The sequence below is a fragment of the Hibiscus syriacus genome, unplaced genomic scaffold (genome assembly GCF_006381635.1).
Source record: "Hibiscus syriacus cultivar Baekdansim isolate YM2019G1 unplaced genomic scaffold, ASM638163v2 tig00110654_pilon, whole genome shotgun sequence".
Lineage (NCBI taxonomy): Eukaryota > Viridiplantae > Streptophyta > Magnoliopsida > Malvales > Malvaceae > Hibiscus > Hibiscus syriacus.
The window spans coordinates 167,063-191,538 of NW_024062814.1; the positions used below are offsets into that span (position 1 = coordinate 167,063).

General features: G+C 32.8%; 2 protein-coding genes, 1 long non-coding RNA gene and 2 pseudogenes across 3 annotated transcripts; 2 read left to right on the forward strand and 3 right to left on the reverse strand.

Annotated features, from left to right (window-relative positions):
* Positions 1-1,109: 1,109 nt before the first annotated feature.
* On the reverse strand, positions 1,110-2,461 carry LOC120137211 (E3 ubiquitin-protein ligase RMA1H1-like). Its single transcript, XM_039153017.1, has 2 exons — positions 2,358-2,461; positions 1,110-1,884 (listed from the first exon to the last, which is right to left on the reverse strand). Exon 2 carries the CDS (start codon positions 1,868-1,870, stop codon positions 1,217-1,219), a length of 654 nt encoding a protein of 217 aa, XP_039008948.1. The 5' UTR covers positions 1,871-1,884; positions 2,358-2,461; the 3' UTR covers positions 1,110-1,216.
* Positions 2,462-3,370: 909 nt separating this feature from the next.
* Positions 3,371-5,050, reverse strand: LOC120137212 (thioredoxin 1-like; the record flags this gene model as incomplete). Its single annotated transcript, XM_039153018.1, has 2 exons — positions 3,371-3,808; positions 4,780-5,050. Coding segments are annotated over 2 exons (585 nt in total), but the record flags the coding sequence as incomplete, so codon positions are not given.
* A 4,708-nt stretch (positions 5,051-9,758) lies between these two features.
* LOC120137239 lies at positions 9,759-10,551 on the reverse strand. The gene is made up of 2 exons (XR_005517420.1): positions 10,285-10,551; positions 9,759-10,114 (listed from the first exon to the last, which is right to left on the reverse strand). It is a non-coding gene; the product is annotated as an uncharacterized LOC120137239 (long non-coding RNA).
* Positions 10,552-14,718: 4,167 nt separating this feature from the next.
* LOC120137237 lies at positions 14,719-19,014 on the forward strand (annotated as a pseudogene).
* A 936-nt stretch (positions 19,015-19,950) lies between these two features.
* Positions 19,951-24,180, forward strand: LOC120137238 (annotated as a pseudogene).
* The last annotated feature ends 296 nt before the right edge of the window (positions 24,181-24,476 follow it).

Below are 24,476 nucleotides of genomic sequence, written 5' to 3' on the forward strand. Positions count from 1 at the left end.
TAATGAGATAATAACACTAATTATGTGTAACCATAAAAGCCTTATGAAGTAAGATTTCATAAGACTTATGCCTATGTGTGTCACTCGGAAAACGATGAGGGCACCCGAGTTACTTTAGCAGTAGGACGATTGTCTTGTGTGTATTGAATATCCAGATATATCCAAATGAGTATTTCCTGTAAAAGTGCCTAATAATAACAAAATCGGTAGAAAAAATAACAAAACCAGTAGCGCTTTACCAAATCCGGTAAAGCGCCCAATAATAACAAAACTGGTAGAAATAATAATGTTTCCGGTAATTTTTACCGTTTTATTATTTAAATGATAACAAAATCGATAACGTATTTTTTAGCCGTATATTGAAGTTGCCACAAATGAACATTTCCAGTCAAATATAGCTGAGTCAAGAAAGATAAATTCTGGTTGACAGGAAAAAGGGAAAGAAAAAGAATAACAATGTTGAAATTACAATTGAAAAAAGAAATTAGGAACTCTAAACATTATATATAGGGAGATGTTTATGGTAGGGAAAAATTACTATATAACTAAGCAAAATCGTTACCGAAAATATTAATATTGGATATTACTTAAAAAGTTATTTTTTCTACCGATTTTTTTATCGAAAATTAGATAACTAAATTATTATTTTCGGTCAAAAAATAATATTTTATGTAACACTCTACCGAAAATATTAAAAAATATTAATATTTTTAATAACATATTTTCTTAACTTCATATTAAACTGCCAATAATAATATTTACGTAGATATTTTTCGATTTGGTATATTAAAGATCGTCAATTAAACATTTTAAATTCTCAGTCAGTCCTACATGTTGCCAAAAAAGAATAATGCCAATACACATCAAACGATCATGAAAATTTCATATAAAACAAGCTTAAACAGCTGGAAAATTTGTCATCCATTGCAAGTAATTTATTTAAAAAGTAACAACTCGACTTCAATGATGTAAAATCTTACATTAAAAAGTAAATTTATAAACTTTTATAAGATGAAATAAATTATTAATATAAAATATAAATAAATATTAAAATTATATAAAAATTGAAAAGTCTCTTAAAATTATCGTCTCGCTAATCCCTCGATCCATCCTTAACGATGAGTACAATAATTATTATTAGATAGTTAAGTAGATGCATGATCGTCTGTACAGGTAAAAAAATGGGAACGGAAGCAGAGAGGATGAAGCTCAGAAGTCAGAACAGAAGTAGACAGAAGAATAAGCAACAGAAGAGGAAGAAACTTATTCTGCCCAGTGATTCATCGGCCTGCAGTACATGCCGTCTGATCCTAGGACTACCGTTCCCCGCTAGATTGTACGAATTCGGATACGTATAAAAGTTCGTAACCGTGTCCCCGACGACTCTCGTGTACACCATTTCGCCCAACATTCGGATCACCGGATCCGGTACGTTTATCGTCGTGACACCGGGACTAGGCATCGGGTTATAGGTAGGATTTGGCGATCGTAGTGTCGTGTGAGTGCCACCGGTGGGACCGAGAGGTCGCTTTGGTATGTCGGTATCGAGTCGGGGAGTGTCGGTTGTCGATTCCTTAGCTGTTACACCCCTGCCGTAGAGCGGAATCAATGCGGCATCCGAAACTTCGGCTTTGCATACAGGACATTCCTGCTGTCCCTGGTCTTGGTTCTCAAAATGTAGCCATTTGTAGATGCAGGGCCAGCAATAGAGGTGACCGCAAAGCGTGACCACCGGATCCTGCACCGAGCCGAGGCAGATGTTGCAGTCGAAGCCTCTCGAAGGATTATCATCCGAAACCGCCATCACACCCGGCGAATCCTTCCACTTCTCCGAGCAATCTTTGCCTTCCAAGTACTGTTCAGTGGCCATGTGCCTGCCAAGATCTGTCAAAATTTAACGAAGATTATATCGTTTCTGAAAATTTTAAATTCTTATATAATGTAGACTTTTTTTTATATTTACCATTGATAATCAGATTTTATTCCTGACATAAAATTTAGTTCGCTTTTATGGATAATCAATACAGATTTCCATAGTTAAGAAACCCTATACATAATCAAAACCAGAAAAGGAGTAGAGAACACTTGTTTGAAGATTGAAATCATTCAAAAGCAAATGGATAATTTGATTAAAAGAAACCAAAATCATCAGAAAATCTTCATCAAACTTAAATAAAAACGATAAGCAAGCATCTTCATAGCTTGATTATAGAAAGCTCAAAAGAAACAGGGGAGCCTCTGAAACAGAGTATCACGGGATGTAAACATAACCAATCCAAACTTGAAAACAGAATCATACCCAGAAAATATAAGGTAAAATACAGTAATTATACGTGCAAAAATTTTGGATAACATACCAGTTAGTTGTCGAGTCTCCCTTATGTTAACCTGAGAAAACAGAGGAAAGCTGTTGTTTTGGTTCCTCAATGGTTAAAGAAACCAAAACTGGTGTGTAATTGAGGTTGAGCTGAAACGGAATAGGATTTTTAAGGCTTTATGATAAAGAAAGAGACGGAAGCCGATATTCTTTAAAGGAACAAAAGAAGCAGTAACTAAAATATTAAGACAAATAATTATGAAGATAATAGGAAAATAATAATAAACAATAATTTTAAAATAAAATACTAGAGACACCGAGAGGATAAGCATTAACTAAAATATTTGTAACATATAGTTTTTGACAATTTAGTCCCCAGTTAGTAAAATTTTTAATATCATCCAATAAAAATTCAATATAAAAATAACATTTATTTTAAATTATGTTTCGGATTGATACTCTTTTATGTTATATAAGATTAAAACATTCTTTTTAGCATGAAATGATTTTTTTTGAATTAGTCACTGGTATCCGATCTATTGACCGATAAATTCAGATCGGGAATGAAATGATTTTGAAAGGGTTTTTTTTACATGAAGCATCTTCTACCTAGGTGGCGATAATATGAACATAAGAAATGAAATAAGGGGAAAAGGAGATGAAAATATAAATAAAAAAAAAGTTATTTGAATTTTATCGAAGAGAATAAACGTACTCGATGTGTGTCAAAGACATTTATACGAGCACGAACCAGGTCAAGCAACAACACGTGTATATTAACTTTATCTTCAATCACTCGATTAATGTAGGTTCAAAATGCTATATTCAAATACTTGAAAAACTTCTATATTCAAACAATACGAGATTTGAAAAGTTCATCCTAAACTTGATCGTACATACGATTTTGAGCTAGCAATGACCAAGTGAAAAGTTTTGGTACTTTTGGTAATCAAAGGAAGGAGCTAAATCCACCTAAAATTTGGTTAAAAGGTAAGCATCGATTGTATTTGGAGCAAATTACCAATAATTTTTACTTTCAAAATAATGACAAAGTTTCCAAATTTGAGAACGAAGTAGAGAAGATTTCAACATCAGATGGAGAGGGCAAAGCATCTAACCAAGCCGAATGGGTGATGAGTATTGGACATCTCACTCAATATCACTACCTATGGGCTATCTACAAGAATCTCTCAATGCTTGTTGATAGGGTAGTTTTGGGTACAGCACCGACAACTGCATCTTTTTTCTCGCCATTCACAAAGATCATGGTCGTCGGGATGCTCCGGATTCCATATTTGGTAGCAATCGAGGGGCTATCATCGGTATTTAGTTTAAAGCACCTGAGTCTTCCTACGTATTGCTGTGCTAGATCACCTATTACAGGATCCATCATGCGGCAAGGTCCACACCATGGAGCCCAGAACTCGACTAATACAGGTCCATCAGCCTTGAGTACAAGTGATTGCCATGTTTCATCAGTCACGGCCGGAACTGCCAACAAAAATCCAAGAAACAAGGAAATCTAACATAAGCGAAACTACTACGTATTCGAAGGAAACTGATCCAAGCTATGCTCGATTCATTTAGGTTGCAAAGCCAGCTAGTTTACAGGTCACTGCTATGGAACTAGGCCACATGCCATTGTATGAAATAACATAGTGTTCTCTTCTAACAACACAGAAACCTCATTTGTCGACACTGAAAAACTACTTAACTAAAAATATAGTCTGATTTCAATAAAAACAACTATAGTCCAGCTTCAGATTCAACGACGGAATAGAACGACAAAACGTTTCAATGAATTTTCATGGATGGAAGCTTATTGCCTACCTATAAATTATCCTTATAAGAAGATATACTAAACAAATTATTAATTCTTGGTTTGGAAGACAATATTTTACATGAACTTTTAGAAACAATGCAACTAAAACAGAAACATAATGGTATCTTCCATTGTTCAAGCATTTCTTGATTTATCAACACATCATTTTCAGCAAAGTTACTAGAACTTGGCCAGAAAAGTTAAAATTTCAAGTCCTGAGAACATCATTTTCAGCTTCCAATTTCAAGAAAAATGGAAATCAGAACTCACACCAAGCTCTGCCTTTATACTTCCTTCCTAGACTTACAAAAACTAACTCTATCCATGGAATAAGAAACCCGAAGAACACGGAGAATATATAAGAATCGGACAGTGAAACCGGTCAGAATCGATTAATCCTACTATCTTCCATTGACATAAAGTAGGCCTTTATTTGAAGAGTTCCATCTCACATCACATCAAATAAATCCACATACAAAAATACGACACTCTCAGTCTCAAGTCTTGAACTGTAAATCTAAAATATTTCCCCCTCAATTCTTAAGTAGAGCTATTTCAATCTTCATTCAAAACCCACATTAGCATCAGTTATAATTTCAATCGAAATTCGAAAAGTTTCTACCGAGAAAGCAGAGCTTACTATCAAGAGTAGTTTCTTGAGCTTCGCAAACAAAGCGTCCTCTACGATTAGAAACCCTAGGATATCTCGAATCCGACGGCGCGGACGAAATCGTTGAATATGATTGGATCCTCAATCCTTTGAATTCCGGCAAGAGTCGGCGACTAGATAGAGAAACTGCCGGTCGTGAGATCATCATGGTCGGCAGTGAGACTGAATTCCCGAAGCGTAAAGTAGAAGAGAGGCCGGCCATCGACTCTGTCAGTGACGCCAACGAATAAAAAGTTGGAGAAAAAATATTGTTTCACCTAAAAAATACAATTTATTCTGTTTGATATATTATTTATTATTAGCTTAATTAGAAAATAAATGATAAATTGTAATTTTTTTTTATTTATTTTACGTGTTTAATGAGTTGAGCAACTTATGAACATCTCGAACTCTACTCGGTTAAAACTCAATAAAATTTTGATTCGGGTTGACTTGGTTCAAACTCGAGCTCGACTTGAGACCTTAACGAGCTGAGTCGAACAAACTCCAACTTAACTCGATAAAATTTACGAGCAACTCGTTAAGTTGTTATAATTTTTTAGTAGTTGTCTTAAAAAAATATTTCATTAAAATAATGACTAATTTACTATTAGATAATAAAAATGATAAACGACTAATCTATTAGTTTTCTAATAAAAAATAAAAAATACTAAGTTTATAAATTAATAATTATTATTTTATTACACCTAAAAATCAAACCCTAATTATTATTTAAATATATGTGTGTATTGTTATTTTGAAGTTTAGACTTTTAATTTGTTGCATATACTCTTTTGATATTTTTTTGTTAAATTTATTAGTTTATGTTTATATTAAGCTCCATAAAATATTATTAGATTTATACATAGTTAAAAAAGATAAGATAAAAATTTCGATAAGCTTAAATAGCAACGAGTTTAACGAGCACGAGTCAAGTAACAAGTTGTTTTAACTAGCACAAGTCGAGTAAAATTTTAACGAGCTTAAAAAGTAACGATTTGAGTCGAGCAATAAATTTTTTTAACGAGCATGAATTAAGCACTATCCAACTCGCGATTGACTATCTTGATAACGTTTATCTTATATTATTTGTTAAAAATATTTTTTTATCTAATGAATTTGTAGCATGTATCATCTGTTTATCTTTTTCTTTATACCTTCGATTTTTTTAAAATAAATAAAAAATAAGGGAAATTTTCAAAAATTAATTTGTTTTTGAGAAAGAGCAATTATAAATCTCAAGCACTGGTTTTAATAATCCTTTTTGTTTTTAGGCATTAATTTCGATTTGTCTCTTTATTTTTTTTTCTTTTTATAAAATAAAAAATTTTAAGTCTGGAAATTTTATCCAAAAATACTTCGATAGTAAAAATTAATGTGTGTGGAAGTGAAATTAAGATTCAAATTTTAAGAAATTAATCTTAAAATATTTTGGATTTCAATTAATTTTCTTTTGTTTATTAATTTTGTAATAATTTTACATTTATGATGCAATTTTATAGTTACATTTTTCTCTATCTTTTAGATTTTTTTTATTCCTTTTATTAATCGTTAGCCGTTATTTTCATTTAATTTTTTTTAGGATTAGATTCGACTTTGTCTCGACTAATCAAGATGCCACTCATTTATTATCATATTGATTTTTCTTTCTTTGGACACTCAAATCTGATTTACGATTGTCAGTGGTGTTTCAAAAGTTTGATATGTGTTGTGATTTATCTGTCGATATAGTCAGATCTATTCATATCTATCTTTTGTTCGAGATTTTTCAGATAATTTTTTAGTTTTTGTCTTATTAAAATTTTATAAGTGTGTAGTGTGTTCCTATTAACTTAAAATCATGCGTTTGTCACTAGGTATATATTATGTTTACCTCGTGATCAATGGTATATATTGTCTGTCCAGCTCAATTGGTAGAACGCAAGGCTCTTAACCTTATGGTCGTGGGATCAAGTCTCACGATAGGCAATTCATAATGTTGGAGGTCTCCCACATAAGCTGCTCTCAACCTGACGTTGGGGGCAACCTACTATCCTACCTCTCCTTACCCCATTACATATCGGAATAAGGTCAACTAATTTATTTTTTTTCGTGATATTCTATTTCACTAAATATCATTCCATAGCACAGTTATAATTATTTTTGTCTATCCCATCTGTCAAGCAGTTCAACATGAACTTGGACGATCAAATAATCACCCTAAAATTATTTATTACATAATTATTATTATCTTCCTAAAAGATATTTAATAAAATGCACAATATAATTACTTTTAAATTTTATTTTTTTTAACGTAGGGTTAATATATGCCATCTCTTACCAACCATAAGTTATTAGATGAACTCGATTCTCCACGTTATATACGGTCTCAACCAATAAAATCTATGGATATCTAGGTAATTTCCAAATGACTACCTACTACATTTTACATGTAAGAAAGAAGTGAAGATTCACCTTAAAAAACGGTTACGAATGAATCTTCTTAGGATCACGGATGATGATACGATCCCATTAATTTGGTCGATACATGTCATATAAAGTCAAATGAAACGACCTTACTTTAAAAGTTGAATCACTTCAAGGAAAAAAAACATTGCATCTGTTGTTTCTTTTCCCCATCCTTATCTAATTAATTAATCCCTAAAATTAAGCAAATAATAATTAATCCCTAAAAGTGTTTAACTGGATGAGATTAGCACATAAGCTCACTATTAGACAAAACTTCAATTGTTTATCGTCGTCTCTCTCTGTCGTGTAGACAAGTCATGAACAAATATGTATATATATATATATAAACTTAATTTATCCTAATAATATACACCTTTTTATAATAGAGAAAATAACCTCAGTGATCGAAAATACCTTGTAATATACGATTTTGACCAATTTTTTTTGGATTTGCCAAAATGATCGATAATTCGCAATGCGATCTCCGGTATCGCAAATCAGTTTCCAGATTCGCAACGCGTTGCGATTGATTCCAAATCGTTGTGATAGTCAAAGTTCGCGTTGCGATTCATTCCAAATTGTTGTGATAGTCTAAATATTGCATTTGTTTCTTAAGAATTTTCTCTAAAAAGATAGATTTCACGCGGACGTGTCGAAGACACGTATTACCACGACCACGACCACGACCACGACCACGACCACGACCCGACCCGACCCGACCCGAGACGGGACGGCGGCGGCGCGCGAGAGTCCCCCTTATTCTCTATCACTCAACAAGGAAGTGGGAAAGCCAAGCCTTAAATACCATTCCCAATAGTATTTCCAATACTATGTGTGATTGAGCATTACCAACACTTGTTTCCAATACCATTACCTTCATTGTCTGTATGAGTTTAATTTTGAAACTAAAAAAATATTTATTCGAATAAATAACTTAAATTAATCGAACTGATGTTATAAACTAATCAAATATTAATTAATAAATTTATTTAAAGTAAATTTAGATAATACCCGTTAATAAATGTTAATCATTATATATTAATCTAAGTATTTTATATTATTATTAATCGTGACTAGTTTATTTTTAAATAAAGATTTGATAAAAAAAAGTGTTTATATTACACTTAAAATTGACTTTTAGTATCTAAGGAAGTTTTTTTGTTAAAAATAGATATATAATGTTTTTTTTCTGTTATACTTTTAGATGATCATCATTAAAAAAAGACTCGTTAAGTAACATGTGTTACGTTTATTTTTTTTTTAAATAAAATATTATTTAAAAGTGCTTTTAAGAAATATCTGAATATTATATGTATTGATTTAATACTTAAAAATATAACGGATAAAACTTTAAACATCTATTTTTAACGAAAAATCTTTAAACACCAAAATTTAAAATTTTGAATATAAATTAGATTCTTATTTTTATATTAATAAGTCTTAAATAAATTATAGAATCAAAACAGCCGATAATGTTGCTGATCTCACACTGCTCACCGAAAGGGTCGAGAGCGACTTGGAAAAATCAACATTCCATAATACGCATTAAAGATGAAAAGCGACCACTGGTAGCACCAATGCCACATAATAAGTTTTAAAATTCTAAAATTAAATTAAAATTAAATATGTACAGTGAACATAGTTTTCTCTTATTGGTGTGTCGTTTATCTTTTTTTTTTTCATCTTTGTTGATCGAAAACGACACCAACTTTAATATTAGTTATCGACCGTCGGTATTCTTTATTTTCTTTTTCTTTTTTATATCTTATCTCTATTTTTTATATTTACAATATGTTTGTCTGGATGTCACGTTTTTATATGTTTTTATGACACGTTTTCTTATGTTTTTTGTTGTTGTTTGTTCGTTGTTTCATTTCTCTTTTTTTATGGTTGATTTGACATCGTCACGACTGATCAATATGACACTTATTTGATATCTTGTTAATCTTCTCTATTTTAGACCCTCAAATCGGATTTGGGTACCCTATTTGCATTCGTGAATAGCTTTTCACGTCACTCAAGTATGGTTTATGGCTTGTCGATGGTCTTTCAACAGTTTGATCCCCTTTTGTGATTTGTTTGTCGATATAATCAGATTTATTTGTATATAGTCCTTATGTGATCTTAAGTTGTTAATTTTATTTCAATGATTATCGAAATTTTTTCTAATTACGTGTTTAATTTACGACTGTAACTGTAAATCTTTATTGTAATCGATGATATTTCCTATTTTGAATAAAAGTAGTTACTCCTATTAAAAAATGATTCGAATGTAAGTATATATAATTGTCAAAATTTAAAGTCAAACACACATATTATTTTATAATTGAGTTAGAATATTAAGAAATATGTCTATCGTTATTATAAATTTAGGTTATTTGGATCATTCAATCTAATATCGTTTAATTTATTTCTTCAATCGAAATGTAAAGATATTATTATTATATCTTAAAATTCAATATCGATTCAAAAAATAATAATATCAAATTATTTTCAATCGATACTTCCTTTTTCTCCCTTCGAAAAAAAACCGTGTCGACATATAGTTTATACATAAATATTAAAAGATATACATATGGTGCATTATGGAAACAATTTTGAACAGAAGGGGCTCAAAAATTGGAGAAATATTATAAAGTGCATCTCTTTCGCTTCCTTCGTAGAATTATGAACCAAACAGGTAAAAAAAAAAAAGCGAAAATTCTTCATCAGTTTTAAGGAGAAAAGAATCGAAGCTTGTGGTTATCAAGCTTTGATTTGTTCATCGATGAGCAGTGACCAAAGTCTCAATGAACCTCAACCCATCAAACCTGGGTGCAAATTTCTCAGTCGAAGTCGATTTTTTGTTTGCAGAAGAATTCTCATCTTCTTTCTTGTCCTGCAAAATTAAATCGTCATCTTTAAACAGAAGTTTTATAAACATTCAAAATTTGAAATTACAACGAAATATTGAGAATATTTTTCTTGGCAACCAAACAGAGCAAAACCCAGTTTTCAACTAAACCAGAGGAAAAGAGAGAGACCCGGAATTGAGTTCAAAGATTTTACCTCGCCGGAGAACTGGAAATTGGAGTTACAAGTGAAAGTGGAAGAGGCAGAGGCGGCGGCGACTGAGGCAGCGAATAGCCCTGATTTCTTCATGGCTGACTATAAGCAATCTGATCCGAAGAACTGTGGAGAAACGGAAGGATTCCTTGTTTCTTGGATGGGAAATTTGAAGAGAAAGTGGGAAAATTTTCTGAGAAAATATTGGGCGTTAGACGGCATTTATATAGTGGGAATTGACGTTGCCGATTGGTTAATGCAAATTTTCCACTATTTACGCGGCAAATCATAGCCTCACCTTTCTCATTTATATACCACTTGCAATTACTTTCTTGCCCCTACTTAATTCTTTTTTGAGTTTTATTCTTAAATGGGGCACGAACATTAATTTATACCCGTTTTAGTCCACATGTTTTAATTATTCGTATCCGATCTATTGATCGACTAATTTAAATTGGTGTTTACAGAGACAATGGCAACCCTCACAACCTAATTTACTCTATTCACAATGGCCAAGATTCGAACCATTAACATTGCTTAAGGGATCTAGTGTCTCATCTCACTAGACCAACTGATTATTGCATTTTATTATTAATATTTTTCAGATAATTTCTTCAATTACACTTTTGATTAATTTTTAAACTTTTTTTTTAGAAAAAAATCAAAAGATATGGATACATGCATCTTTCATTCAAATAAATATTTTCTTTAAATAATTTTAATTTGATGAGAATTTATTTTGCCATCCATGATCTTGACATTTTCTAGCTTGTTTAGGTGAAATGCTTCTGACCATTTTCTTTTATCAGTAAGTAATTTAAATTTAAATAAAATATTATGATAATTTATAATAATAAAAAAGATATTTTAAATTTAATTTATAATATTAAAATTTAAATATTTAATTTTATTTAAAGTATGCAATACCTTATTTCATTGATCAATTAGTTGATTCTTACTCTCTCTCTCTCTCTTTTTATTATCATTTTTTTTTGTTTTCTAAGCATATTACTTGATATGTATTTTAGAATTATTTATAAATCTTGAACTAATTACTATAAAATATATTATATATTTAAATATGTTTAAATTAGAAGATTTATATATAATACGAAGTATTGGATTTAAAATGAGATTTCTGGTATCCAATTATTTAAAAATATGTCGAAATTTTTTATTTAGAAAATGATGAAATATTAAAAAATATTTTTCAAAACCATTCAAAAAATATTTTCAGAAAATGTGGAAAATGGCAGTTTCGTAACTTAAAGGAAGTTATTTTGAGGCCACGTTGATGTTTCCAGGGCCGGTGACTTCCAAGAAAACAGTCAATTATCGCAAGAAACGTGTACGGTCCGGATCTAATCACTTAACCATCAAAATTTTCCTTTTCATTCACGGCAGTATTGCGGAAATTTCCATTACGATCCCTCAAAAATATCTAATTACCTGGCTTTGGAAACGCAGATCGATTGGATTTGGAATCTGGAAGGGGTATTATTGTAAACTCGTTACGCATGATACACGAAGTTCATGATTTTTTTTTCGTTCGTGTGGTTACCATCACCAGTAGGATACACTATTAAAATAGTCAATTTTATTTTATTTATTTTTAACTATTGATTTTAAAAATATTTTATTTTAAGTATTTATGTTATTTTTTTAACTTTTTAGTCACTAAATGTTACTTTTTATTATTTTGATGATATAATACATTAATAAAAAAATAATTTTTAGTTTAATCATTTAATTCTAGATAAAATATTAATTTGACACTTAAAATTTAGATAAAATATTAATATGACTCTTAAAATATAAATAAAATATTAATTTAATCCCTGAATCTAATCAAAATATTAGTTGATGATGGAATCAAAGTTTTTTTTTTGGGGTGGGGGGACGTTTAAGTTTGACATCTCATGCTATTTTACAATGAAATGTACATTACATTTGTGTTTGTTCATAGATATCGATTCGGGTTGAAAACATTCTATATCAATCCTATCATTTTAATTTGATATTTTCTATTAACATGTCGTTAATTCTATTGATTAAAAAATTTAATATGTTTGTGAAGGTCTCAAGAATTGAACTAGAGATATTCTAAAAAAGTTAATCTATTTTTGAAGGATCCGAGAATTTTTTAGATTTATTTCTCGAGATCATAAAAGATAGACTAATTTTTTAACTATAAGAGTTAGCAACACATTAGCGTAATGATCAGAATAAAATGATAACAATTTAAGGGTTGGTATAGAATATTTCAAAGTTCAGAAACTAATTTAGAATAGGGTCATAGTTGAACGACTAATATAAAATATTGTAAAACATAAGGACCAATTTATAATAATTGTTGTATTTTAGAGACCTCCTATGTAATTAAAATTTCTTATGCTATTATTTTATTAATCATTTATGTAATTTATAATAATCCGGCGAAAAATGACGTTTGAGACGTCCAAAAGAGTGTCTATGGACAGTTTGGATAATCATAAGAATGTCTATGGAATTGATAATAAGAAACAATAGAAAAAATATCACGTGCGACAATCTTAATTTACAGTTAAAAGTATTATTGATTTTGTTATTATTTAAATAATAAAATTGGTAAAAAATTATCGAAAATATTATTATTTATACCAGTTTTGTTATTATTAGGCGTTTCACCAGTTTTGTTAACAAAATCAGTAAAGCGCTATCGATTTTATTATTTTTTTCTATTAGTTTTGTTATTGTTGGATACTTTATCAAAAATATTAAAAATATTAATATTTTAAGTAAAAATAATAATATTTTAAATATTTTATTACCAATTTTATTATTTAAATAATAAAAAATTAATAATATATATTTTAATTATATATTAAAGATGTCGTACTATAAAACTTTACGAAAGAACATTATGTTTCCCAAAGATAATTTAAAATAAAATAAAGAATGTATTTTTTAATATTTGTGGAGAATAATAATTCATCTTCTCCTCCGTTTATGTGAATGGACGGCTCCGATGTGACCGATTAACAGATAATTATGTACTTTTGACATTAATAATGATCTGACATGTCAATTATCTAGATCACAATGTTTGTATTTGAAGAAATTATTGTAAAAGTGTATTTGGCCCAGGGATTACATGACCCATAGGGCAGCTTGATTTTTTTTTTTACAAAATAAGATATACAATTTTATTTTGTGATCTACTATAATCTTTACAGTGAGTGAAATTTATCATTTTGAGTTTCGATAAAAAAATATTTTATATTCAAACTGTTTCCCTTGATGTGATAAATTTTAACAAAAAATTATATTTTTATTAGAGTTTATCACGTTAGAGTGATGAGTTTGAATAAAAAATATTTTTTTATTAAAACTCGTCATTTCGACATGTCGAATTCTTTAAATACTGTAGTATTTATCGTATTTTTCAAAATAAAAGTTCGACTTTCCTAATGGAATAAATAAAAAACACAAATGCCCTAATGGGCAAAAAAAATCTCCCAAATTATGCCCAAGGTTGTTGAGTTGTCTAGATAAACGAAATTGCAATCGTCCTTTGACTATGATAATACAACGTAATATTAACTAAAATTTGCATAAATAGTTTAGAATTAATATGTTAAAACAATCCTATTAGAATCCAATTAATTTTTTTACATAACTTTTTTAAATTATTCATGTAATATGTGGCCATGTGTTTAAAATTAGGCAAACAATAATCGTGGTCTCTTATATTTTTGATCTGATCGATTTAAAAAAAAATAGTTTTGATCATTTTACCGTTAAATTTCGTTACTTTTCTTACCTGACATATTAGTGAAAATAGTTGAACTTTAATTTGACTCGTGAATTTTAGATAAAATATTGATTTGACTCTAAATTTCATATAAAATACTAATTTAACCTTCATGGTCAAATCTTATTTTATTTTATTTTTGATCTTATATTTTTATGGTGAAATGAATATTGAATTTATGTTGAGGAGGTCAAAAAGAATGAATTGAAAATTTTGGGGATCTAACAATCATCAATAACAACGTCTGGTGGTGATTGGTGACGACAATCGACAATGACCAACGACAATGATGAGTGGCGGCTAGCAACATGAACTTTGGTTGGATCCAAGAGTCAAATTAATGTTTTTATATAACATTTAAGTGTTAAATTAATATTTTATATAAGTTTAAATTCAAATTAATATTCTATCTATAATTCAATGGTTAAATTAAAATTTAACTATTTTACCTAGGTTCCAGTGACCAAAATAAGACAGATTGAAAATAAAAGTGACCGAAATTAAACTTTAAAAAATGTATGATCAAAATGGAATGGATTAAAAATAAAAGTGACCATCAGTGTTGTTTACCCAATTGTAAAATCATGTACGCTTTAAAATTTATGTAAGCATTTAATATCTAAACTATCATTACATCCGATTATCAATCTAAACTTTTAGTTTTTTTCAACTTAGATCTAATTTTTCTGTTTCGATTTGGGGTCAGCCTGTGTTTTATTCGTTTCAAGGAAAATGGCTTCCGGGTTATCGGGTCGGGGCAACTTCGGTGGATCCAAAGGGTTCGATTTTGGGTCCGATGATATTCTTTGCTCTTATGAGGACTACGGGAACCATGAATCGTCTAATGGTAGCCACGCTGAAACCGCTATCGGTACCACTACCAGCAGCTCCAGCAAGGTATCTGACTATCAGTTCGTTTTTTATTTGTGGGTTTTTCCCCTTTTGCGGGAAGGGGATTTGATCTGATTAGGGTTTATTGAGAATTTGATTTGACAAAGAGAAAGGCTTAATTTTTTTCTTCATAATTTTGTTATCCATTTGATCGATGGTTGACTTCGAATTAGTGAAGGTTAGAACATACCGCTTTTCCTATTTTTTGGCGTGGTGTGAGAAAATCTATAAACTTATATTGGAAATATTTGTGATCTTTATTTGTAATTAGTGAAGATCTGTGGAGGGGTTGCGGTTTTTTCTGTTGTTAATGCAATTCCTTGTCGACTCTCTGTAAAATACTCGTTTGGACGAGGGCTTCCAAACACATCATAAGCTAAAGATATGCTGACAAATAACCAGCCCCTATGAATAGGGAAGGTATAGTAATACCATGAATGATCCAGTATCGTATACTGGTAATAATATCAGCAAAAGAACGTTCTCCTGTGCTTCCAGACATGCTGAGCTCGGCATATTCTTGTATGGGATTGATTCTGTGAAAGATATATATACACACACACACACACACATGTATCCAATTAATTGGTTACAAATCTTATGGTAACATACTAAACCGAGAGTAATCAGCCATGACTTGAGTGTTAACAAATCATGGTATTTGCAAAGGGTAGAAAGCATATGATTTGGATATTGTTAGGAAGTTTGTGGTGTCTGTAATTTCGTTGCCGCTTTACTCCCTTTTTTACGAGGACAAGAGAATGTTGATTCTTTGGCATTGCTTTTAAGAAAATGAAAAATTGTTTTCCAATTGCAGGAAGTAGATCCTGATGTTGGCTGAAGTTCAGTCTTGGATGGAGTAGTGAGAAACTTTCTATATTATATCACATTTGTGGTATATGCAATGTGTAGAAATTTTAGGTTTGGATTTTTTGGAGAACGTTTTTTTGATCAGAAAGAGAATTACCCTTTGTTAATCAAATATATACTCTACCTTAATAACATTCTAGAGTTATGAAAAGTCAGCAACCTATTTGTATTTTTGCAGCTGTCGGGGGAGAGGGAGGTCTAATCTACCATTTTGGCTTTTATTTTCCATAGCAATATAGCATATATCTTTATGGCATTTCCATCCTTGATCCTAAGAATTTGTAAAGTCAAATATGTCATTTTAGGTATCTATTTTCCTATAACATATTTCATTGTTGCATTTCAATCCTTGTTCCTAAGCATTTGTCTTTGTAGTTCCCTAGAGAAACAATTACCAAACCTAGAAAAGGCCACATGAACTTCTTAATCATAAGCATTTGTCTTTGTAGTTCCCCACAGAAATAATGACCAAACCTAGACAAGGTCACATGAAGTTCCACGAACTGAAGTTTAGACCCTAAAGTTCTCATACTAGATGGTTTTTCGGCCATGGAATGTTTTTGGATTGAGCCTTTGATCTTTTGCTTTTTGTTGTGAAACAATGAGTTGAAAAATATCGTCTTAAGTGTTGCATTACATTTACATATCCTATTTATTCCTGGGAAAACTGAGCTACACTTCTTCATTTTCTATTGTGACAAGTGGTATTTATCAGTGCCTTTTGCTTCTAGAGGTAAATAATTGATCATGTTAGATTGACCTCTGCAGGATTTTCACAAATGCAGAGTGACACGATCGATGTTCCCACCTAATGCATACAGTCAACCGGACGATTCATACTTGGATGTGACTGCTACTGTTGAGAAAACCATGAAAAAACACGGGGACAACCTAATGCGCTTTCTTGAGGGAATAAGTTCACGACTGTCACAGTTGGAATTATATTGCTACAATCTCGATAAATCAATTGGAGAAATGCGATCTGATTTAGATCGTGATAATGGGGATGCAGATTCAAAGCTCAAATCTATTGAGAAACCATCTCCAAGAGGTGAGTATCCTGAGAACATTGTATATCATTTGTACCCTCAGTCCCGACTTCTTAGTTTTATACCCTTTTAAGCCTTGAGATGCTTTTATGGTCCTTGTTCTTTACAGCAAACATCTATTTATCATTTTCCTCTATAGACACTGACCTAATTATCTAAAATGGAGCTGCAAGAAAGAGAAGAACATTGTATATCATTTGTACCTCATCCCGACTTCTTAGTTTTATACCCTTTTAAGCCTTGAGATGCTTTTATGGTCCTTGTTCTTTACAGCAAACATCTATTTATCATTTTCCTCTATAGACACTGACCTAATTATCTAAAATGGAGCTGCAAGAAAGAGAAGTACATTAAATATGGATTAGGAAAGATCTGGTAGTTTATTGTGCTCCTGCTGTTATATTCTAGGAGTAACTTCAGCTTCTGCTATTAGCTTTAAACTTTGACAAAATTTTGATTTTTTCCCCTTTGGATCCATATCATATGGAGATTAGATTTGGATTCAGATTCATTCTGCATGTTCTCTTAGTTGAATATTGATCAGAGAATTGAGTTCAGAATTTCTTCCAGCTGGACTTCAGTTCCATCTCCTTGTTTGTTACCTTTTTCTCTTGCTGTGAGTATAGATACCTTGGTCATCATGTGTCGAAACTGTACCATTTGATTCTGGAAATTTACTTTCATTGCACAATGTAGGTCCACAGGTCTGTGCAGATACTAAGAGATAAGCAGGAGTTAGCGGAGACTCAAAAGGAGTTGGCTAAATTACAACTTGTTCGCAAGGATTCTACTTCTTCCAGCTATTCACAATCCACTGAGGAGAAGGCATCACCATCTGTCTCCGATTCTAAAAAGACGGACCACGCATCTGAGATGCAAAATCAACAATTAGATCTTGCCCTTCCACATCAAGTTGCACCACCACAACAGCCTGTGGTGCCGCACTCTCAAGCTCAACCTCAGAATTTGACCCAACAATCCTATTATCTTCCTTCAAACCAGTTATCCAACCCTCATACTCAAGCTCCAGCTCCAGCTCAAGTCCATGTTCCAGCCCCAGCCCCAGGCCCTGCACCACCTTCACTTACGGTTCCAGCACCAACTCAACACACTCAAAGTCGATATTTGCCACCTGATCAAACAATACCAAACTCCTCATATCCAAGACATGTCTGGGATGTCACCACAGCCTACGCAGACCCATCAGGCACCACCTGTTCAATCATTCCCTCGGTATCCGCAGCAGTGGCCACAACAATTACCACAACAAGTACAGCAGCAGCAGCAGTCCACTATGCAACCACAGATGATGCCTCCATCCACACCAGCTTACACTTCCTACCCTCCCACACAATCATCGAACCCATCTCCTCCCAATACATTACCGCACAACAACCCTATGCAGGTCCCATATTCTGGAGTTCCACAACCTGTGCCTAGTCGGTCTGATACCATTCCTTACGGGTACGGAGTGCCTGGAAGAACACCTCCGCAGCAAATGAAGAGTACTTTTGAAGCACAACCAAGGGATGGGTATCAGGCTTCTGGCTCCAATCCCCCTCCTCCTCCGGGAACTGCATACATGATGTATGATAGTGAAGGGGGTAGAACAGATCATCACCTGCCCCAACAGCCTCACTTCTCACAGGGTGGGTACCCCCCCTGCTAATGTTTCTCTTCAGACTGTTCAATGTGGATTTAGAAACACCGGCCATCCACAGTATGTTCGCAACCATCCTTACAATGAACTGGTTGAGAAGTTAGTGGGCATGGGTTTCAGGGTGGACCATGTTGGCAGTGTGATTCAGAGGATGGAGGAGAGTGGGCAGCCGGTGGATTTTAATGCCGTGCTTGATAGGCTGAGTGTGCATTCCTCTGGCGGCTCGCAGAGAGGAGGATGGTAAATGCAATTTGCATGTTCGAACCGACCACGAATATTGTTTGAATAAAAGGGTCGTACTCGCAATGTATATCTTGGGAGGGAAACGAGTATTTGTATGTTACTTCCGTATGCAACTTCTAGAAACTGTAGCTTAATTTGGGTTTGATCACCATATTACCCTGTTTATCCTGGTGACTCATTCCCTGCAAGCTTCTAATATCGTTAAATATCTGTTGAATATTCCTTTACAATCGAAGTCTTTTGATTCGTGCTATTTATCTATACTTGTATACACAACTTTTGACCGTATTTGGTTATAAATTTTTTTCAAGGATGCCAACTTAATGAATAAAATTCTAACTTTTCACTATTTCTGTGACTTGTTATGATGGAGGGTATTAGGGTAGGATTAATATTTAGGGTGAAGTGATTATAAGATAGTATTTATTTATAATTTTTTAATTAATTGATAATGAATGCATACATATTATATATACAGTTAATCAAATTTAAAATCTTTAAAACGAATAATATTTTATTTTATCATGAAATCGTTCACTAGTTCGTGAGAACATTTTTAGGCCAGTGAGCTATTAGTGAAAGTGAAGGATTAGAGACTGATTATTTATTAGAATAAATAAAATAAAATAAATCTATTATTACTATATACATATATATTCACATTCTTATTAATTGTAATAATTACAATTTTAAAATAGGTTCATATAATTTATCTAATGCAAAAAAATAAATGTATCTATCTATAATATAATTATCACACAACAAATTTATGTATTACATAGATATCTACAATAGTTCAATATAAATTAATTTCAAAATAATATAAATTTAACCCTAATTGTTATTTCCTTTTTTTCTTTAGGGTTTGTATTAGTTTTTTATAAACTAGATCAATTTTTTCTTTGATTTTATTTAGGAGGAGGTGACACTAATATTAATATTGATTATCGACCGTTAATTCTCTTTTCTTTCTTTGTTTTTCTAATTTTTTAATAAAAATAATTTTATTTTTTCTCTATCTTTGTGATATTTTTTTATATTTTTCTTCAAGTCATTTAATCGTTCTTTTTTTTTTATGTTTATTCCACGAACTAAACACACGCTGAAATAAATTTAATCTCCTCTGCTTTGTTTGTAAACAAGTCGACCTTCAATCATAATCTTTATTTTCAGTTTCAGTTTTAATCTCTTCGCTCAGTACCAAAAAGAAAAAGGCCTAAAAATATTGACTTTTTACTTCCCTCTTTCCGTAGTATCAAGAGAGAACTAATTTTACTGTTTCGATTTGGGCCAGCCTCTGCTTTCTTTTTCAGGGAAGATGACTTCTGGGATGTCGGGTTGGCGAAACTCCGGTGGTTCCAAAGGGTTCGATTTTGGGTCCGATGATATTCTTTGCTCTTATGAGGACTATGGGAACCAGGAATTGTCTGAAACCGCTATCAGAACCACTACCAGCAGCTCCAGTAAGGTATCTGTTGCTTTTTATTTGTGGGGTTTTCTTCTCTCTCTTCTTTTGCGGGTTGGGGGTTTTGATTTGATTAGGGTTTTATCGAGAGTTTGATTTGACAAAGATAAAAGCTTATTTTTTTTCATTGTTTTAATAATTTTGTGATCACTTTGATCGATAGTTGACTTAAATCTAAAAACTTATATCAGAAACATTGTAACGGTAAATTACACCGTGTATCATTGAATTTTATCATATTTTATTTATTATAATTTTACTTATAAAACTTTACAAATTAAATTATTTTGTTTATTATATCGTTAAATATCTTTAGTGGTGTGATGATGTGTTATTTTTTATTATCATTTAATATAAAATAATTAGAAATATTTCTCACTGAATTTTATTTTTTCTCCTATTTTGCTCACCCAACAATAAAATAAAAACATATAATGGTCGGATGTCACAGTCGGCCACCGTCGATCGTCGTAGATGGTGACCGGTCTTAAATTTCATGGATCGCTTCATCTCGACACCTTGAGTCCCAAATCGACCTTCATTTTGCCGGAACTTTCTCTGAATTCCACGAATCGGAGATTGAAAGTGAGTAAGCCAAATGTTTCAGTCAATATTCACAGATTTTTGGAACATTTTTCGGTGTAACAATTACTCGATTCAGACTCAGAGGGTCGAGACGAACCAATCCATGAATTTTGGGACTGAACGACCACCATTAACAACAGTCAACAGTGACCAGAATGAAAAATGACATGGTGGCTGACAACGACAGCGGGAAAAGAAGATTCAAAATGACGTTGTTTTAGTGTATATTTGAGTTTTTCAAAACGACGTCGTTTCGATACTTGTATCATATCATAACACTGTTAAAAAGTTGACGGCATAATGTATAAAATGGTTCAATATGTAGAGTTCAGTGAATAAAATAGAAAAATTAAAAATACGGTGAACAAAATAATAGAGAGAGTAAAGTTCAGTGAGGAACGGTGTAATTTACCCTATTTGTAATTTACAAGAAGATTTGAGTGTCTACAAGTGAACTTTCATATTCTGTAATTTTCTCCTTTTTATCGTTGGAGCTTGTTTCCATTTTTGGGAGGGGTTGTGGTTAGTTTTTCCCTTTATATATGTCCCCATTGGTTACTTTAGTTTTAAAAAGCGCACCTAGGCGCTGGGCGTCGGAAAAATCGTCTCCGGTAGCATAGGCGAGGCGATGAACGGCGGGCACGTGCTTCCGACGCATTTAGCGTTTTTCCATGTGGGTGCAGGCACTACGCTTCTTGCACCTATGGGATGTGCTTCCATCTTTGTTCTCCAACCGGAGAAAGTTTTGAAAAGAGAATTATGAAAAGATTTTGGATAAAAGAGATGTGCTTCCATCTCTGTTCTTCGTGCTTCCGGCGCATTTAGCGGTTTGGATTTTGGAGAACGTTTTTTGATCGGAAAGAGAATTACCCTTTGTTAATCAAATATATACTCTACCTTATTAACATTCTAGAGTTATGAAAAGTCAGCAACCTATTTGTATTTTTGCAGCTGTCGGGGGAGAGGGAGGTCTAATCCACCATTTTGGCTTTTATTTTCCCATAGCAATATAGCATATATCTTTATTGCATGTCCATCCTTGATCCTAAGAATTAGTAAAGTCAAATCTGTCATTTTAGGTATCTATTTTCCTATAACATATATCGTTGTTGCATTTCAATCCTTGTTCCTAAGCATTCGTCTTTGTAGTTCCCTAGAGAAACAATGACCAAACCTAGACAAGGTCACATGCACTTCTTGATCATAAGCATTTGTCTTTGTTCCCCACAGAAATAATGACCAAACCTAGACAAGGTCACATGAAGTTCCACGAACTGAAGTTTAGACCCTAAAGTTCTCATACTAGATGGATTTTCGGCCATGGCATGTTTTTGGATTGAGCCGTTGATCTTTTGCTTTTTGTTGTGAAACAATGAGTTGAAAAATATCGTCTTAAGGGTTGCATTACATATCCTATTTATTCCTGGGAAAACAAAGCTACACTTCTTCATTTTCTAGTGGTATTTATCGGTGCCTTTTTCTTCTAGAGGTAAATAATTGATCATGTTAGATTGACCTCTGCAGGATTTTCACAAAGGCAGAGTGACACGATCAATGTTCCCACCTTATGCATACAGTCAACCGGACGATTCATACTTGGATGTGACTCCTACTGTTGAGAAGACCATGAAAAAACATGTGGACAACCTAATGTGCTTTCTTGAGGGAATAAGTTCACGACTGTCACAGTTGGAATTTATATTGCTACAATCTTGATAAATCTATTGGAGAAATGCGATCTGATTTAGTTCGTGATAATGGTGATGCAGATTCAAAGCTCAAATCTATTGAGAAACATCTCCAAGAGGTGAGTATCCTGAGAACATTGTATATCATTTGTACCCTCAGTCCCGACTTCTTAGTTTTATACCCTTTTAAGCCTTGAGATGCTTTTATGGTCCTTGTTCTTTACAGCAAACATCTATTTATCTTTTTCCTCTATAGACACCGACCTAATTATCTAAAATGGAGCTGCAAGAAAGAGAAGTACATTAAATATGGATTAGAAAAGATCTGATAGTTTATTGCGCTACTGCTGTTGTATTCTAGGAGTAACTTCTGCTTCTGCTATTAGCTTTAAACTTTGACAAAATTTTAATTTTTTTCCTTTGGATCCATATCATATGGAGATTAGATTTGGATTCAGGTTCATTCTGCATGTTCTCTTAGTTGAATATTTTGGAGATAAGCCACTCTTAAATTACACACTTGATCTCTTTTATTGGCCTGTTTAAGAGAGATTATATCAGAGAATTGAGTTCGGAATTTTCTTCCAGCTGGACTTCAGTTCCATCACCTTGTTTGTTACCTTTTTCTCTTGCTGCTAGTATAGATGCCTTGGTCACCATGTGTCGAAACCGTACCATTTGATTCTGGAAATTTACTTTCATTGCACAATGTAGGTCCACAGGTCTGTGCAGATACTAAGAGATAAGCAGGAGCTAGCGGAGACTCGAGAGGAGTTGGCTAAATTACAACTTGTTCACAAGGATTCTACTTCTTCCAGCCATTCACAATCCACTGAGGAGAAGGCATCACCACCTGTCTCCGATTCTAAAAAGACGGACCACACATCTGAGATGCAAAACCAGCAATTAGCTCTTGCCCTTCCGCATCAAGTTGCACCACCACAACAGCCTGTGGTGCCGCACTCTCAAGCCCTACCTCAGAATTTGACCCAACAATCCTATTATGTACCTTCTAAGCAGTTATCCAACCTCCATGCTCCTGCTCCGGTTCATGTTCCACAACAATTACCACAGCAAGTACAACAGCAGCAGCAGTCCTCTATGCAGCCACAGATGAGGCCTCCATCAACACCAGCCTACCCTCCCAACCCTCCCTCACAATCATCTAGCACATCTGAAATAGAAGCAGCTGAAACAATGTCAAAATCTTTGAAGCGGAAGATTACAAACATTGCAGTGGAAAGTAAGAAAGATCCCTCCAATTCCGGTGTCATAATATAATATGACAGCAACCCAAATAACATTTGAGAGGTTTTTACTTTCGTAGGCATCCAAGATGAAGACACAAATGAGTTACTAGCCATTAAATATGCATTGGAGAGCTTATTAAAAGCTGAAAGGAAGGGGAAAGCGCTATTGATTATTGAATCCAACTCGGCTACTGCAGTTAAATGGATAGAGGATCATGAGTCCAGACCCAGGAAGTTGTGGGGTATGCTCAAGGAGATTGACTCTCTTATTTCTCAAATTGGGACTGTTGTGTTCAAAATTTTTCTAAAAGAATCGAACGCCGTTGAAGATTGTTTGGTGAAACATGAAGTTGTAAGATCTTCAAAGTTGTGTGCTTTAATGTAAAATGTAGGTAGTATTAAATATGTGAGTGGCCTGCCTAAGATGACAGTGGGACGATGTAATTCAAGTAAGCAAACAGACCTCGAATATTGTTTGAAGAAAAGTGTCGTATTCGCAATGTATATCGTGGGGGGGGGGGAGTATTTGTATGTTACTTCCGTATGCAACTTCTAGAAACTGTAGCATAATTTGGGTTTGATCACTATATTACCCTGTATATCCTAGTGACTTATTCCCTGCAAGCTTCTAATGGCTTCCTACAAATCTTCAGTCTTATGCTATCCGATATGTATATATGTCGTAAAATATTTGTTGAATG

Coding starts and splice junctions, on each gene's coding strand:
- LOC120137211 (XM_039153017.1), bottom strand. CDS start 1,870: ATGGCCACTGAACAGTACTTGGAAGGCAAAGATTGCTCGGAGAAGTGG.